We start from the raw sequence: 15,315 nt of genomic DNA, 5'->3' as shown, positions 1-15,315 counted from the left end.
TATAATTTTTGTAAAACTATATAGTTATTTTAATAGATAAATTTCTACCGGATATGTTGTGAACTAAATTAAATAATTTTTTTTTGAAGTACGGTAAAGATATTTCAAAATAGTTCAACTTTGTAATAAAGTTTTATAACTCTCAAAATTACAAAATTTGAATCTCTCAATAAAAATAAAATAATTTTTTTCTTTAATCATACCAATGGATGTTTACTCTAGTGGGAGAACCCTTGTACTCACAATGTGTGAGTACAATAGTTTGAGTCTCCATAAAAATATTATGGGATTTCTTTTAATACTAACTCAATTTTAAAATAATTATGTAGAAACAATTTTCTCTTTTATAAAATGTGAGTGGAGCATATACTTCTCGAATATTAAAGAAAATTTACAGTCTTATTCTTTACGAAATGTGAGTAAACATAAACTTTTCAAATATTAAAAAGATTTAAAAATCTAAATAATGCTTCAGAAAATTAATGTACTTGAGATAGCTCTTTGACCAGTAAAGAAGTAAATATCAAATGGGCAGAAAGTCCAGTAATGTTAAGGGAGATGCATGTTACGTAATACACAGGGACCTATTTGATGCGAATGGATAATTTAGGCCCTTATTGAAGTGAACATAAAAGAAATGGATTAGTTTGTAATTATGCAAGTGACTCCGGTTGTGGCCAACCGCGTTCGCTTACTCGAGGGAACACAACGTGTCGATATGAGAAGCACTAGTGGGTAGTCTTTAAAAACGTCATGTTAAAGTGAAAAAAGTCGCAGCTCCGACTTTTAAGGCAGTGGTGGGATTTTCAAGTCCAATGACAATGAAACATTACGCAGACTGACACTTTTGTCCCTTCTACGGTTTCTCTTCTGCTAAACTCATAAAGCATCATTACTTTTTTACTCATTTCCATTTCTTCTCTTATTTAAGGCTCGCTGTTTTAAACAACGAAATCTCTCTCTTTGCATTTCCCTTTTCTTCAGCATCCGTTAAGAACACATTGCTCATTTTCCAGTCAGGTAATGCTCTGCCTCTACTCTGCTCTTATATCACTGCTTATTCAAAATCTTCTTTCTTTGGTGGGTCGTTTTAGTTCTTTCACATTTTAGTACCATTTGTAACATGCTTATAGTTTTAGTGATCTGGTGCTTTAACGGCTGTAGATTTCATCTGGGGTGTTTTTTTTTTTTTTTTTTTGGTGAGTTTAGTACATTCAAGAATTAATTTGTTGGTTGGTAAAAAACTGTTCTTTACCTTTTATTTTGGTGGGTTGTTTTGTTTTCTTGCACATTTTGGTACCGTTTGTTAAATACCTATAGTTTTAGTGATCTGGTTTTTGATTGGGGTAGATTTTGATCTGGCGTGGTTTTGCTTATTCATATCTGTTTCAAAACTCTATTTCATTCTAGAGTTAATTGGTTGAATCGATGGTTTGGGGTTCTGTTTGATAGGTGGTGCTTGTGGTTACAGATTTATTGATGAAGTTTCAGGATTTGTGGTTCTATTTCATCTTCCGAAAGACATTATAGCTAGTCTCATGGAATTTACGTGTCAAAATTTCTGATAATTATGCTCGACAACTTTCAGAACTCCTTTTCTGATCTACATGTGCTATTGCTGCTAAAATTTGCGTTTCTGTGCCAGTAACTGTAGCTGCGGTAATTTTCCTTTGCAGTTTGAGTTCCTTTAGCTTAAAATGGAATACAAGAATGAGAACAAGCAGGTTTCAAACCAAAAATATGATTGTCTCTTATTTGGTAAGCTTTGATGTGTACATCATTTTTCGTGTTTTAATTTGACTGCTGTTGAAGGTTGACATTATTGGTTGCTATATTTGAATTTCAGATCTAGATGACACCATTTATCCTCTGACTTCTGGATTGTCAAAAGAAGTGACCAAGAATATTCAAGGTATCCCATGCATAATAGTTTGTTTTTTTCCTTTTCATCAAATCAATTAAATTTATTTTATTCTTAAGAAAACTATGACAAATTCCATGGCTTTTCTGTTATTTACTTCTCTAGAATATATGCTCCAAAAGCTTTGCATCGAGGAGGCTAAAGTCCCTGAATTGTGTGTTTCTTTGTACAAATTCTATGGGACAACATTGGCAGGTCTTCGGGTATGACTAAGTGTTCTTTTCTTTTTTCTTTTTTTCTTTTTTGGGGTGAATATTGAAACTTCAGCATGTTGACAGTCGTTTGTCATGGTTTTTTTTTTTTTCCTTATTATAGGCTATCGGCTATCAGTTTGACTGTGATGACTTCCACAGGTATGCACTTTAGCTTCCAGTACGTTTGTGTAGTTGAGGTATAAAGCACCCAACCTCGCATTATCTATGTTTTACAGTTATGTTCATGGGAGATTGCCCTACATGATGCTAAAACCTGACCCTGTTTTAAGGAATCTTTTGCTTAGTCTGCCCATTCGGAAAGTTGTGAGTGTCTTTTCTTTTTGCTTATAGATAACTTGTTCTTATTTTTTTTACTCATCTTTTCTCTTCAAATGACGATGGTGTTCTCGCCTTTTGTAGATTTTTACCAATGCAGATAAAACTCATGCTGCTAGAGTGCTTAGCAGGCTTGGTCTGGAGGATTGCTTTGAAAGAATTATATCCTTTGAAACTTTGAATTCCACGGACAAAGGCACTGTTCTGGTGGATCAGGATGCCTCTGAATCCGAAAGACCTACTGAATTATTTGACATCGATGATTATTGTTCTCGTCCCAATGCTGATCTCGAACTTCCAAGGACTCCAGTTGTCTGCAAACCTTTTGAAGAAGCATTTGAACAAGTTTTTAAGATTGCCAACATCAACCCTCGGAAAACTGTAAGATGATTTAGCATTTTAACCAATTCTTTGCCTTCACAAATTGATTCAGACCTTATATTAGGAATGTGCTATTTGCACATTCTTCATGTTTCTGCTCTATCATCTGTAATTATCCACTAACTAATTATTATATCTTTCATCGCAGATATTTTTTGATGACAGTATTCGTAATTTAGAGACTGGTAAAAGATTGGGGCTTCATACTGTATGGGTAAGCGAGGCTGCTGATGTTGCTTAGAGTTTTCTTTTCAATTTTCTCATGTTCTTGCTTAGCTACCTACAGAAGTACTCATTTTTTCCTTTCCCTTAAATTTTCATGATATGGGAAATAGGTGGGAACTTCCCACAGAGCTGAAGGTGTGGACTATGCATTAGAGAGCATCCACAATATCAAGGAAGCATTGCCGGAGCTCTGGGAAGTTGCTGGTGAGAATTCAGAGAGCATCAGCTATTCAGGAAAGGTTTCCATCGAAACATCGGTCATTGCTTAGGCATTTACTGATTAAACTGAATAAAATATGTAATAGGTATTTCTGCCATCATTTCAAAAAAATTATCACTGTTTATGTAATAGGTATTTCTGCCATCATTTTTAAAAAATTAAGTTATCACTGTTTTCACCTGAACATTTCTCTTTCTCAATATTTTTGTTCTGTCCTTGAATCTCCAGAATATGATATGTGAAAGAATGTGTACATACACAAAACGTGAGTAATCAAACATAATGTTATAAAACCACTGTTTTCACCTGAGCATTTTTCTTTCTCAATATTTTTGTTCTGTCCTTGAATCTCCAGAATTACTGACATGTGAAAGAATGTGTACATACACAAAACTTGAGTAATCAAACATAATGTTATATGCCCAAGGCGCTTAACTGTCTGTGCCCATACCAGTTCAGGGGTTTACAATTACAAACAATATAATGATAAGTGCAAGCAAAGAATAGATGTGCTGAACAGTGAACACCCTCAAGGTACGGATCTTGAACAATGTCAACCTCTCAGTGAATACTTCTTCCCAGTGAATGCTTGGAACTTTGGTTTTTCCTCGACCTGAGGTGGCTCCCCACTGCTGCTTTTTGGCAGAACCTGAAGTACAAAAGGAAAATCAATTGATGAATTTAAGGATCAGCTAATCAGCAGTTATAGAATCAAATTATTACAAAAGATAATTTCAACAGAAAACATACTTTTGGGGTTCCATTTGAAGATTGGTTTGCATTTGAACCAAATATGAGTTTTCCAGATTTCTGACGAGATGAAGCACTTGATGACTTGGAACCGTTAATCCCATTGGCAGCATTTTGTTGAGGATTGTCAATCAGTGGAGAGGAAGGTGATACGGCGGGCTGCGTTGAGGATTTTCCATTTAAGCGTCTGCCAGAACCGGTAAATGGGCTGAACTTGGCAATCTTTTTTGGAGGTTCTTCTTTTACTGAAAGATAAGAATTAATGGTCATTTGTAAACCCAAAATTCAGATTAACAGATATCAAAAAGAGACATTTTAAGGGGATAAAAACCTTCAGGTGGTGTCCTGTTTGACAGAGAAGATGATGAAGGTTTTTCTGGTCCTTTAAAATCAAGAGGAGGCTCTTCTTTTACTGAAAGATAATAATTAATGGTCATTTGTAAACCCAAAACTCAGATTAACAGATATCAAAAAGAGACATTTTCAGGGGGTAAAAACCTTCAGGTAGTGTCCTGTTTGACAGAGAAGATGATGAAGGTTTTTCTGGTTCTTTAAAATCAAGAGGAGGGATAAAGTCCACCTCACAGTCTGTTTCAATTATACTGACAGCCGTGGATGGCTTTGTTTCGACTACATTAATGTAATACTTCTTATTGTTATAAGGAACCATGATAGTGTCACCAGTGGTTAAGCAAGAGTAGCTTCTCAATGTAGTCTCCAAGCTGCAAGTCAACACAATGCAAAAAGGTTGTCAAATGGGCATAAGGGAAAATATGGCTCTCATAGCTATCTTGTAGAAAAGGAGATGACAGAGCAATAAACTAACACGGCTTTTGGATTGGAGATGTCTAAAAAATCCTTCGTGTGAGGCTGCAGTTTCACATAAGATCCCTTTGCTAGGCTGGCATTCTTAACTTCCACAATATCTCCCTCTTGTAGTAGCATGTTTTCCATCATCTGAAATCAAGAAGATAAGCATGACAAATATCAACAAAGAAAGAACCTGATGATTTTCATGTTTACAAATTTCAGCTTGCTGCTCATTTTCTCACTTCAAAGAGATGAAAGGAGCTGATTTAGTTTATTTGCAACGTCATCAAGAAAGAGACCACCATACTTATGAACAATTAGAAAATTGCAAAAGCTTACCCAGTATGGCAAGTAAATCAGACCCTCATCTGCAATGAACTCCATGACTCCACAATAAGTGACCCGCCCAGCAGAAGTATTACTCAATTCAAACAACATAGGATACTCAATATGCAAATAGGCTGGAGAGAATTATATAATTATGTCAAGCAAGATCCCAACAAAATGCAGCAGCCAGAACACAGAATGAAGATAAGGCTAAAAGCAGACTTCTCTTCTTGGTACTTACCGAGGCGATCAAGAGCTGATGGTGGCATGACAACTGGAAGCAATAACAAATCTTATGATCAGTTAATTCAAAACACTCAGGAAAAAAAATTACCTATTTATTAGGTGAAACATCATAGAACTTGTTGAAGAGGATATACGTACTTTTATCACCATTTTCCAGATGTGGCTGCAAAGATTTTAATTATTTTGACACACAAAACACCATGGGATATTACCAATAATATCTCCTTGTATAGAACAAAAGAAGGAAAATCAAATTGAATTCCATTCGCTATAAACACTACTCTTTACCTTATCAATGAAAGAAATAGGGTAACAACGGTACTTTCTTTCAAATGCTGCATCGTGATGGTTTTCATAAGCCTGAAATCTCCGACATACATGATCAGAAGTAAAAAACAAAAACAAAAATAAAGAGCAACAAAGAAATTTGACAAGCTAAATATAATTTCCAGTTAGGCTTCTGTTCATTATTGAAAATATGAAGTTAAAATGCAAGATTAACGTTTAGACCCACCAGCAAGTTATAACTGTGAGTGTTTAATACATATCTGATACGTAGCCACTCATTCAAATGATCAAAAGCTAACCAACAAGTAAATTGATGATAAACATGTATTCATGGTTTTTGGGGGTGGCGGGGGAACTGATCAAGATATAATCAACAAAATACAAACCATATTCACAATCCGATTTTGTCCCCAAACTTTACAAATCAACAAACATAAACTACAACAAAGACAATGATGAACCATTAACACACCATGATCACCGAGTCAGAGAGCTAATACCCACTTGAGGACTTTGAAAATCTGCACAAATTCTCAACATAATAAACAAGTGAGTAGACACAAAATACCCAGTTCTAAAGTTCATGTCATGATCAACCAAAACCAATATAAACTAACTTGAGAATCATCAAAAGATTAATTCTGAAACATCAAATCATATACATTCAAGTACCCAGAAGATATATCATATTAAACAAAAGTGAAAGATGAGAATGTCTATAACTTTATATCAACGTGACATAACAAAACATGGGATTTTAGAGTTATGGATTGTTGATCAAGAAAGAGTGAAAAAGAACAACCTTTGAAATTTGAAAAAAATTAAAAAGTTGGCAACTTCAAAGGAATTTCAAAGGAAGAGTGGTCTTTGGAGGTTAAATATAGGTTGACAGAGCGGCTATATTCGAGTTCGAGGCGATGTTGTGCGTAGTCTGTTCGGTTCCCTAGTACACACCGGAATCATAGTACTCCTTAAACGTAACTATTCGATTCTTAACTCAATCCCACTTCAATTGTGAGTAGTAATAAATTATATGTATATACACATACAAGAGATTTCATCTTTATCGCTAAAAAATTTTCAACGGGACAAAAATTCAGTGTTGAATTTAAATTTTTACTGACCACTGAACCGATAGTTGTTAAATAAGAAAAATAAAAACAATAAAAACATAAAATAGATCTTAACTATTGATTATTTACTTAACAGAAATAAAAGTTCACCATTGAATCTTAATACATTTTATACACCTATGTACTATTGTTTTTTTATTTTAATTTTTCAATAGACAAATTAACAGTTAATTTGTTAATATCACAATTGTCAATTACATTATAATGTAGGTAGTTTGCAATGTAATAATTCAACCCAAAAAGTCACTACACATACGTTCCAATCATGGCCTAAGTCGCAGGTCTTATTTTAACATATAAATTTGATGTGAATTTAAATTTTTTATGTATAACAATTATTTCTTTTACATTTACCACATAAATCCATTGAAAAATATTCAATCGTAATATATTTTTATTTTTGTACATTAAAAAAGAATTTTAATTTGTTTAATTTTTCTTAGTTGAGCATTGGGCCTAAAATTTAGCCTGTTACAGGCCCATAATATAGCCCAGTCCAAACATGAGCAATGCGCACCTCAAAATCCTCTGCGAATTAAGATGAATTCTGGCGACTTAAGCCGCTAACCCACGGCCGCTCTTCCCAGTCCTTGCTGGAGAACCTGAACCCAAAAAGTTCCCTTCTTTCACTGAGAGAGAGTCCAAAATTTGCTCCTTTCAGATCATTGGTGATCTTCAAAGTAAATTACAGAGTCTAAATATGGCAAAACGCGAGCTTTCCAGCACCTTAAAGAACCTGAAGGTAAAACAAGAACTATTTTTTTTTTTTCTAATTATTGTGTTTTTGATAAACAGAAGTTGAATTTTGTACTGGGTTTCGCTTTAATAATTGATCTGGGTGTCTTTTATTTTTTTAATAGTTTATTCAAATTATGTGAAGTTGTTACCCTTGTAAGCTTGTGAGCTTATCTGTTATTGTAATAGTTTATGCAAAGGGCGGCTCATAGGGAGGAGAAAGCAAAGAAAGAAGAAGAGGTCAAGTCTGAGAGGAATTTCACATCTCCCGATACTATTAAAAGAAAATGGTAAGCTTTCCTTTTTATTAATATGTATTATTTATTTCAGTATTCGGCTTTGTTCTGATTCTTGAGTTTTTTTTTTGTTCCAATTGCTATTTCTAATTCTTCTTGTTATGGTTTGAATTTTGTTGCTATTGTGTATGCTAACACAATTTATGATTTGCCCCTTGCATTATTTCGAGTTTTGTTTTATACCTGAAATTAGATGCCATAATGCTTAAACTGAGATGTGTTTAGGATCAAAACGTCTTATACTTGATGCTTCTAGGCATCTGATGTGGTGTTCTAGAGACTGTTATTTTAGTTAACTACGATTTTGATTAATGGATGCGTTGGGGTAAAAGACCCTTATTTTTCTGATTATTCATCAGTAGGTAGAGGCTGGTTATAGTATTACACCAATGGTCAAATATTCTAAAGAGTACATTGAATCACAAAAGTCAAATTGATCTTGAAGATTTCAGGATGTGGTTGAATAAGAACATATGCATCCATGTAAATTGGATATTTAAATTGGAGTTATCTAGGATGTGACATTTTTATTGTGTAGGGAACATAGGAGCATCCTTCTCCAAAGCTAACAATGCAGTTTAGATATTCCATAATCTGCAAAATATAGGGTTCTGTTTAGGATCGAATAGCAGCAAGTACGCATCAGAGCGGCATATTTTGTTAAGTCCCCCAACAACCACTGCACACCCCCCCCCCCCCCCCCCGGGGGGCTCTTTTTCCAAATATTTGACTTTTTTCCCTCTTCATTTAGTAGTTATAATGTGTTTCTCTTTGTGCACATGCAGTGTGGTCGTAATGGAAGGAGATCCTCATCCAGGGGCTATTATAGGCCGTATGTCATTTCAAAGTTTCAATCCTTCTATTGATGTGAGTATAAAGGTCGGGTGACCTGAAAATTTCGATTGACTATTGACTATGGTCCTCACGTTTAGGCATTGTCTTGGTAGAAATTGAATGAAGCAGCAGCAAATGCTCACCAGCCAGAGGCCTCTTCCACATGTTTTAGCAGTCAAATTGGAAGAAATGCTTTGAGGTACGTGGCTTGCCTTCTTGAATCTTTATGGAAACTTACAGAACTTTATCTCCATATTAGGAAAAATTATATGTGCACTAGGGTTTCGTCTGGCAAATACATGAAGATTCTGAATTTTCTTTCTTCATGATGGGTTTTCAATTTACAGAAATATTGCCTAATTGACATGGCCCAACTGGAATTTTCTCTGGCCTACTGCCAATGATTGGCAAAAGTTCTTAAAATAGGGCTGTTCTATGAAACAACAATTAACAAAATGAATTGAGTATAAGCTTTTCTTTTGACTCATTGGCTGGTTGACTCAGTATTGAAAAGCTTCAGGCTTTATAAGATTATTTGCGTCGATCATTACCTTGAGAAATATTAGATGTTTCTATCGTGGTAATATGGAGATTGTATAGATTCATAGCGCAGCTGCATTTTCTAGTCAAATTTGCATCATGATTGGGATAATGATCCATCTCTGCTGCTCTACACGATCTCTTTCTCTGCCGTAATTCACTAGAAATTCATCTGAAGTACACTTTTTGTGTGTGTGATCCTAGTGAAACAGGTTTGATATGCCAAATCAAAGCACAGCTGTTTTCTTATATAAGTGGCATTTCTTGACTAAGGGCTGGTAGCCAAATTTTAGATAAATGATATTACATAGAGACTCAATGAGTGTTAATGGATGTATAAATAGTTAGAAGATCTGAGGATAATGGAGGGATTAATAAATATAGGATCAAAATAACCATGTGTCGGAACTTGGAAAGATGATACATTATCTCAGAACTTGCTCTAAACATCTGGTTATATATGTATAATTTTTTTTTTTCTTGTGCTTTTTTATAGAGAAAATGGTTCATCAGAGGATGGAGCAGAGTGCTCAAAAGCCGATAAATGTGATGCTAATGGGGACCTCAAAAGGAAACAGTCTGAAGTAGACTCAGAAAAACAATATCCAAATAAATCCCCAAAAAATGTTCAAGCCGGCAAACAAGCCTCACCAAGTTACCATAAAAGTTCCCAAAAGCAAGCAAAGCATGAAAAGCTGGACTGGAGTGTTCTTAGACCACCAAAGTTCCCAAAAAAAGAGAGTGAACAAAATTAGATGTTGTATTGATTTTATTTACTTCCTTTGAATTTTCATTCGGGTCTCAGCATGTGGATTTGTAATCATGCGATGATATAAAATTTTCAGTTTTTCCAATTAGCCGTTTGATATCGTAATTTTTTTTTTCCCTCAAGATTTAGTCCACTTTTTTGTTTAACATGTACGAAAAGAATTATCTTTATTTAGTGTTGATACTTTACTGCCCAATTTGTTATTTTTGTGGTGGAATACTGTCCTAGATATGAAATTTGTGTACGGACTCTGGTATCAATTAGTTTTAATACTGATACGTTCTTACAATTAAAAGTTTACCGATATTTATAATCTGAATTTATGATCAGATTAGTCTGTGGGGACTAATCTAGATAAATTCTATTATCATATGGTGCAGATTCCTACTTTCATACTCGATAAATCTATTCCACTAATATTCAGAAGAATTTATCTAGCGTACGATCTATTTCTTAGGAAGAGCAAGTGGGAGGGGAATCGTTAGTCAAACTTTATGACAGGACTCGAACCTTAAAGGGCAGGTTGGTTGTCCAAATTTTTTTTCTCAAAAAATTATTTAAGATGATGTAATATTTATTAGTTGGTTAGTGAAATAATATAATTAATTCACTTACATTTTATAAAGAATCACTAACCACTCAATTAATAACACATTATTTGAGATTAAATTTGAGAAAAAAAAATCTGGAATGTTTATCATTACTGATTTGGAAATCTAGAAGAGCCCAGGGGAAATGAAATAAGCGGCAATGAATAATGCTATGGCGGAATCAGATAAGCCACCTGTACAAGTATAACAGTTGATGCACGCAGCACGCGTAATTGACCATATTCTGAGTAGATGTGAATGAATGCAAGACACAACAATCCCATCATCAAAAGTGACACGTAGCGTTACCCCAGCAGTCAATTTGGACTAGTCGTTTCGTTCATCTGCGTGAAATGTACAAATTTTAAGCCTGCGTCCGTGCTGCAGCAGCACGACACTCTCGTCGGCTTATCAGCTACGCATCCTGTTCTCCGAAAAGCATTTGAAAAAAATGTTCCAATACTTGTTTATTTGATTGCAATGAGGGTTCATTTGCAAGTGTTTAGATAAAATACTTGCATCAAACTGTTTTCTGGACACGTATCCAAACAACTCTAGAAAATGTTGCTCTACTCCCAGAAAATGTTTTCAATCCACTGACAAATATATAAGAAGCACTCATTTATCTTCGCTTGCCATGACATAATAAACTAAAATCAACTTCTTCCAAGTACATAACTGAATGTTTGATACATTCTAGCTCGTCAAACAAAAACATCCTACCTACGACGGAAGTTTTACACTTTACCTGTCGACCCACAGTGGTAATGTAATCAGGATTTCATCTCCTAAATTCTTTTTTTTTTTTCTATGAAAGCAAGAGATGGAAAGTGTTGTTTTAAATTCTGCCTTATTCCATGAGATCTAGAAGCACTTCCGCAACCCTATAAACCCGTTAAAAACAATACATTTGAATCATCACTACTAGAACATATGGTAACTTGATCATATATCATTTAAGTTTTCTTTCACACAACAATGATCCATTTGATTAATAGATCAAAAATATATAATAATTAAAAGTCTATACAATAGATTCTGATGATCCACTCACTAAGAGTTGTTCCAGGCCTAGTCAATCCTTAACAGGTTTCCAGAAAGAAAGTGCGTAGGCTAACCTCCCCTTCCATCCTTGCAGCATCCACTCGCCAGCTTCATCGATAACAAAATCTGGATGAAAGTTTGATTTAACCAAAGTCCTAATAGTCTTCAGAATGTCCTTGTCTAGTTCAAGCTGCTTGAATCCAGCTCTCAGATTCCGGGCCTGCCATTGCTTATAAGTCTCTGGCCTTTCAACCCTCTCTATACCCTCACACGCAATGACATTCATGGCGTCTTTCCCATATATTTCTCTCTCAAATATCATCCTCCCCTGATCTTCTCGAGGTACAGTAGACTCAAACATATCAAAAAACGTGGAGAAATGAAAGAGTGCCTCTCGAAATCGTGGCAGAAAGAAGGGTGCATTGTAGGTACCATTAACAACTCCATGGATGAAAATGTCTGGATTTATTTTCTTGATCAACTCTAAAACAGCATCTCTTGGACTGTTAATGACAACCGTATCATCAGGCAAGTTCCTCATCCTGTACAAACAAATAACAACTGTCATCTCTTCTCTGTCAATCTTGAGATCCTCAAGTTGGATATTCTGCCATTTCTGTGCTATGGTGTTGTACTCAAATGGGACACCAAATCTCTGGGAATAACATTTTAACCGGTGCCCTGTCTCTTCAACTCTTTCTGCAGGTTTGAACCCTGGCTGAGGAAACTCAATGGCTGTCATACGAATCTTCGGAGGGCCACCAGGCCTTTTCGAAATGCGCTGAATGAGGCAAGGCCACTGGAAACCATAGCCAATACCAAAATCAACAATGTGGAGCCTCGTTGCTTTCTCTGCTAGTTTCAAAATCATCCTGTTTGCCATAAAAAATGTCATCCTATTGAAGGGGCAGGATGAAACATACACCTTATAAGCTTGTAAGACTTCAGCGGCTGATGCTCTGCTACTTGCTAGATGAGTTTGAACCGGTGTCCGAGTCCCAGCCAGGCGTACCTCAAGGCCATTAGCAAAGTAATGTGCCAATCTTTGGATTCCATCACCAAAAGGAGAAGAATGCTGCCTAATCTGCTTTAAGAAATCATTTGCAGTTCTTTGGTCATAATTAGCCACAGCTTGTGCACACAAAGTTAAAAGTGTCCACAAATCCACAACTTCGCTCTTCTTTCCTTTCCTCCTGGAGCGTGTTGTTGCACTGCTAGACCCTTTTGGCTGCCCATTTTGCTGCAACTTTCCACTGGATCCATTTTGCACGTAGCCGTGAATCAAACATACTGTAGACTTATTGTTCTCACACTTACATAGCACCACTTCATCATACATCTCTAATGGCTCATTTTCGGGAGGAGAAAGTGCAGATTGCTTGTTGCTCCTCCCTTCTTCAAGATAATCACTATCCTCCAATTCATCATATTTTCTTCCCCTTGACCCATATGGTGAACTGTAAGTTCTGTCTTCCCCTTCAGGCGACTTTGCTGAGTCACTTGTTGAATTAATAATAGCAGTATTATCGTTTAAAAGGAAAGAACTGCCAGTACTAAATAAATTTGGTACAAGGACACTTTCGGGAGAATTAAAAAGATTAGTCTGAGTAATAGAGGAACTGGAATCCCCCTGATTACTCATCCAATTGGGCTCAAACAAGTTGTTAACACTAGTACTGCCACTAGTGCAATAATCATTGAGGGTCTCAGAGTTTCGACTCGAACAAGGAGATATTTGATTTGGTGAAGGTGGGTATTTCTGGCCAAGAACATCGTAAAATGATTTCTCAGCGGCTTGGAGGGCTAAACAATCCTGCAACATACAAGTCTTACCCTCTAGGTCTTCTTCCATTAGAATCTCACTTATAAACTTAAGAGTTGTATTAGACAGCTCACAGATGTCTGCAGGATCTCCATATGAGCTCATAGTGGATGATGAATCTGAATCACTCGGTGGGTTTTGATTGTTTTGAAGGGAAGCTGAAGGAGGAAGAGGAGGATCTATCGGTTCGCGGCTCTGTTTCAGCTTAAACTTATCGACATGGTTCCGGTTCGAATATGTTGAAACTGAACCACGATCGAATTGTAAAGGATTCTTCATGGAACCAGAAAATTCTTCAACAAGTGTTTTCATTCATTTAGGATTTTAAACCGACAACAAGGGTCAATTTTTGGTTCCAAAGGAGAGATCTTGAGAGGGGAAAAAACAAAAAAAAAAGACCAATTTGGCTCCACTGCTTTGCTTTACCCCAAAAATTAAAATTAAAATTAAAATATAATAAAATAAAGCAAAGAAGAAAGACCAGACAGATAAATAAATAAACAACTGAGAATTTTCTGGAGCAATTACATGAACAGGACCACAATACAAAGAAAATAAACAGGTTTAATTAATTAATAGACTGAAGCAAGTATGAAACAAAACAACAGAACAGAACAAGATAAAGAGAAGAAACCAATGTGAAGAAGACCGAAGAGGGTACCTCAATGAACTGAAAGTTGAACCTCCGCTTTGGCTTCACGAGAGGGGAGAATTATTTCCAAGGAACAGTAAAGTGGACACAGGACTTACGTTAACAAAGGAATAGCATGTTGAATGGAACAAAAGCAGGAGCAGCCGTTACCGCTAGGTCATGCTTATTCCGTGGTGTGTTGAAATGAAAACATTATATTACATTTGACTTTTGAAGGTCACCACCAAGACAGGCTGTCTTAATGAACAAGGATTTGGCCACATCTTACCAAAGGGTGTCAGGTGTGAACACAAAGCCTAGATTATTGCTACAATGTTACATGACAAGACCTAATCTTGTTTGTTTCCTCATATTGCATTCAAAAAATCTAGATTTATTAAGTATTTTGTCACTGTCTGATTATAATTAGAAAATATTGTATAGTTTTAAATTTATGTTTTAAAACATATATACACGGCTGCACAGATATCAAACTTATCTCATTCTCAGCTAAGCAAACTTGTTAGTTTGGTAACAATCATGCTTATTTCGCCACTAGGCCGTAGTCGAGTGGTGAATCCATGCCTTCATGCCAGTGAAGTGAAGGTATATAAGGTAAGGATTAAAAAAAAAAAACAATCAACACCATTTTGAATATTCGCCTGGTCACAGAGTCTTTGGGCTGCGATTACATTATACTTTAGTCCCGCTAGCTGAAATTTCCCACTTTACAGAAATTCTTAATGTGAGCCAATTCTTTTTTAGTTTTTAAATGGCCCCTAGTGACCGTAATCGAGGTTAATGGGCTCATTTTCCGCAATGCGTTTCTAACAAGGCCAAAAGTTTTCTACTTTTGTCTCTTTTTTAAAGGGAACTCCTTTGTTGACTCAAAGTGGAACAACAGAAAGAAATAATAATAATAATAATAATAATCCCATCGTATGTTTGAGAGATCGTATTCTTCTTTAGTAGGGCACTGAACCCAATATTAAATTGAAATTGGGACAGTACCAATGAATTTACATGAATGCAAGAACGTTTGTTTTGAGCCACCAAGCAAGGAAATCATACAAAAAATTATGTTGTTTTTTGACCCAGTATCTCTAGTGGCTCTTGCAGAATAGGGTCCGTCTAAAATAGATGGACCCGTTTGCTGTGAGGACCATCGTATGGCTTCCAGATCAACCATGTCTTGTGTCAGACGATTTGTCCTTTGTCTTGAT

General features: G+C 35.7%; 4 protein-coding genes across 7 annotated transcripts; 2 read left to right on the top strand and 2 right to left on the bottom strand.

Annotated features, from left to right (window-relative positions):
* The first annotated feature begins 794 nt into the window (after nucleotides 1-794).
* Nucleotides 795-3,512, top strand: LOC18034740 (uncharacterized protein C24B11.05). Of its 3 annotated transcripts, none has more exons than XM_006424800.2 (9): nucleotides 795-1,020; nucleotides 1,677-1,758; nucleotides 1,847-1,912; nucleotides 2,027-2,124; nucleotides 2,237-2,274; nucleotides 2,352-2,439; nucleotides 2,536-2,832; nucleotides 2,981-3,046; nucleotides 3,168-3,512. In XM_006424800.2, exons 2-9 carry the CDS (start codon nucleotides 1,698-1,700, stop codon nucleotides 3,324-3,326), a joined length of 873 nt encoding a protein of 290 aa, XP_006424863.1. In that variant the 5' UTR covers nucleotides 795-1,020; nucleotides 1,677-1,697; the 3' UTR covers nucleotides 3,327-3,512. The 3 variants fall into 3 exon arrangements, with proteins under 3 accessions (XP_006424863.1, XP_024034979.1, XP_006424862.1); XM_024179211.1 differs by having other exon boundaries at nucleotides 1,646-1,758; XM_006424799.2 differs by lacking the exon at nucleotides 795-1,020 and having other exon boundaries at nucleotides 1,453-1,758.
* A 13-nt stretch (nucleotides 3,513-3,525) lies between these two features.
* Nucleotides 3,526-6,759, bottom strand: LOC18033916 (ubiquitin fusion degradation protein 1 homolog). Of its 2 annotated transcripts, none has more exons than XM_006424797.2 (11): nucleotides 6,501-6,759; nucleotides 6,171-6,219; nucleotides 5,699-5,770; nucleotides 5,549-5,573; nucleotides 5,406-5,438; nucleotides 5,177-5,298; nucleotides 4,854-4,984; nucleotides 4,526-4,749; nucleotides 4,359-4,439; nucleotides 4,028-4,272; nucleotides 3,526-3,926 (listed from the first exon to the last, which is right to left on the bottom strand). In XM_006424797.2, the coding sequence occupies exons 2-11, from the start codon at nucleotides 6,171-6,173 to the stop codon at nucleotides 3,831-3,833; spliced, it is 1,032 nt and encodes a 343-aa protein (XP_006424860.1). In that variant the 5' UTR covers nucleotides 6,174-6,219; nucleotides 6,501-6,759; the 3' UTR covers nucleotides 3,526-3,830. The 2 variants fall into 2 exon arrangements, with proteins under 2 accessions (XP_006424860.1, XP_024034978.1); XM_024179210.1 differs by lacking the exon at nucleotides 6,501-6,759 and adding an exon at nucleotides 6,316-6,329.
* Nucleotides 6,760-7,391: 632 nt separating this feature from the next.
* On the top strand, nucleotides 7,392-10,201 carry LOC18034240. Its single transcript, XM_006424796.2, has 5 exons — nucleotides 7,392-7,573; nucleotides 7,756-7,856; nucleotides 8,648-8,729; nucleotides 8,810-8,895; nucleotides 9,733-10,201. Exons 1-5 carry the CDS (start codon nucleotides 7,532-7,534, stop codon nucleotides 9,989-9,991), a joined length of 570 nt encoding a protein of 189 aa, XP_006424859.1. The 5' UTR covers nucleotides 7,392-7,531; the 3' UTR covers nucleotides 9,992-10,201.
* A 1,312-nt stretch (nucleotides 10,202-11,513) lies between these two features.
* On the bottom strand, nucleotides 11,514-14,319 carry LOC18034560 (scarecrow-like protein 30). Its single transcript, XM_024178933.1, has 2 exons — nucleotides 14,123-14,319; nucleotides 11,514-13,881 (listed from the first exon to the last, which is right to left on the bottom strand). Exon 2 carries the CDS (start codon nucleotides 13,771-13,773, stop codon nucleotides 11,671-11,673), a length of 2,103 nt encoding a protein of 700 aa, XP_024034701.1. The 5' UTR covers nucleotides 13,774-13,881; nucleotides 14,123-14,319; the 3' UTR covers nucleotides 11,514-11,670.
* Between the last annotated feature and the right edge of the window lie 996 nt (nucleotides 14,320-15,315).

The sequence above is a fragment of the Citrus clementina genome, unplaced genomic scaffold (assembly GCF_000493195.1).
Source record: "Citrus clementina cultivar Clemenules unplaced genomic scaffold, Citrus_clementina_v1.0 scaffold_8, whole genome shotgun sequence".
NCBI lineage: Eukaryota > Viridiplantae > Streptophyta > Magnoliopsida > Sapindales > Rutaceae > Citrus > Citrus x clementina.
This window is presented reverse-complemented; position numbering and strand designations above follow the sequence as displayed.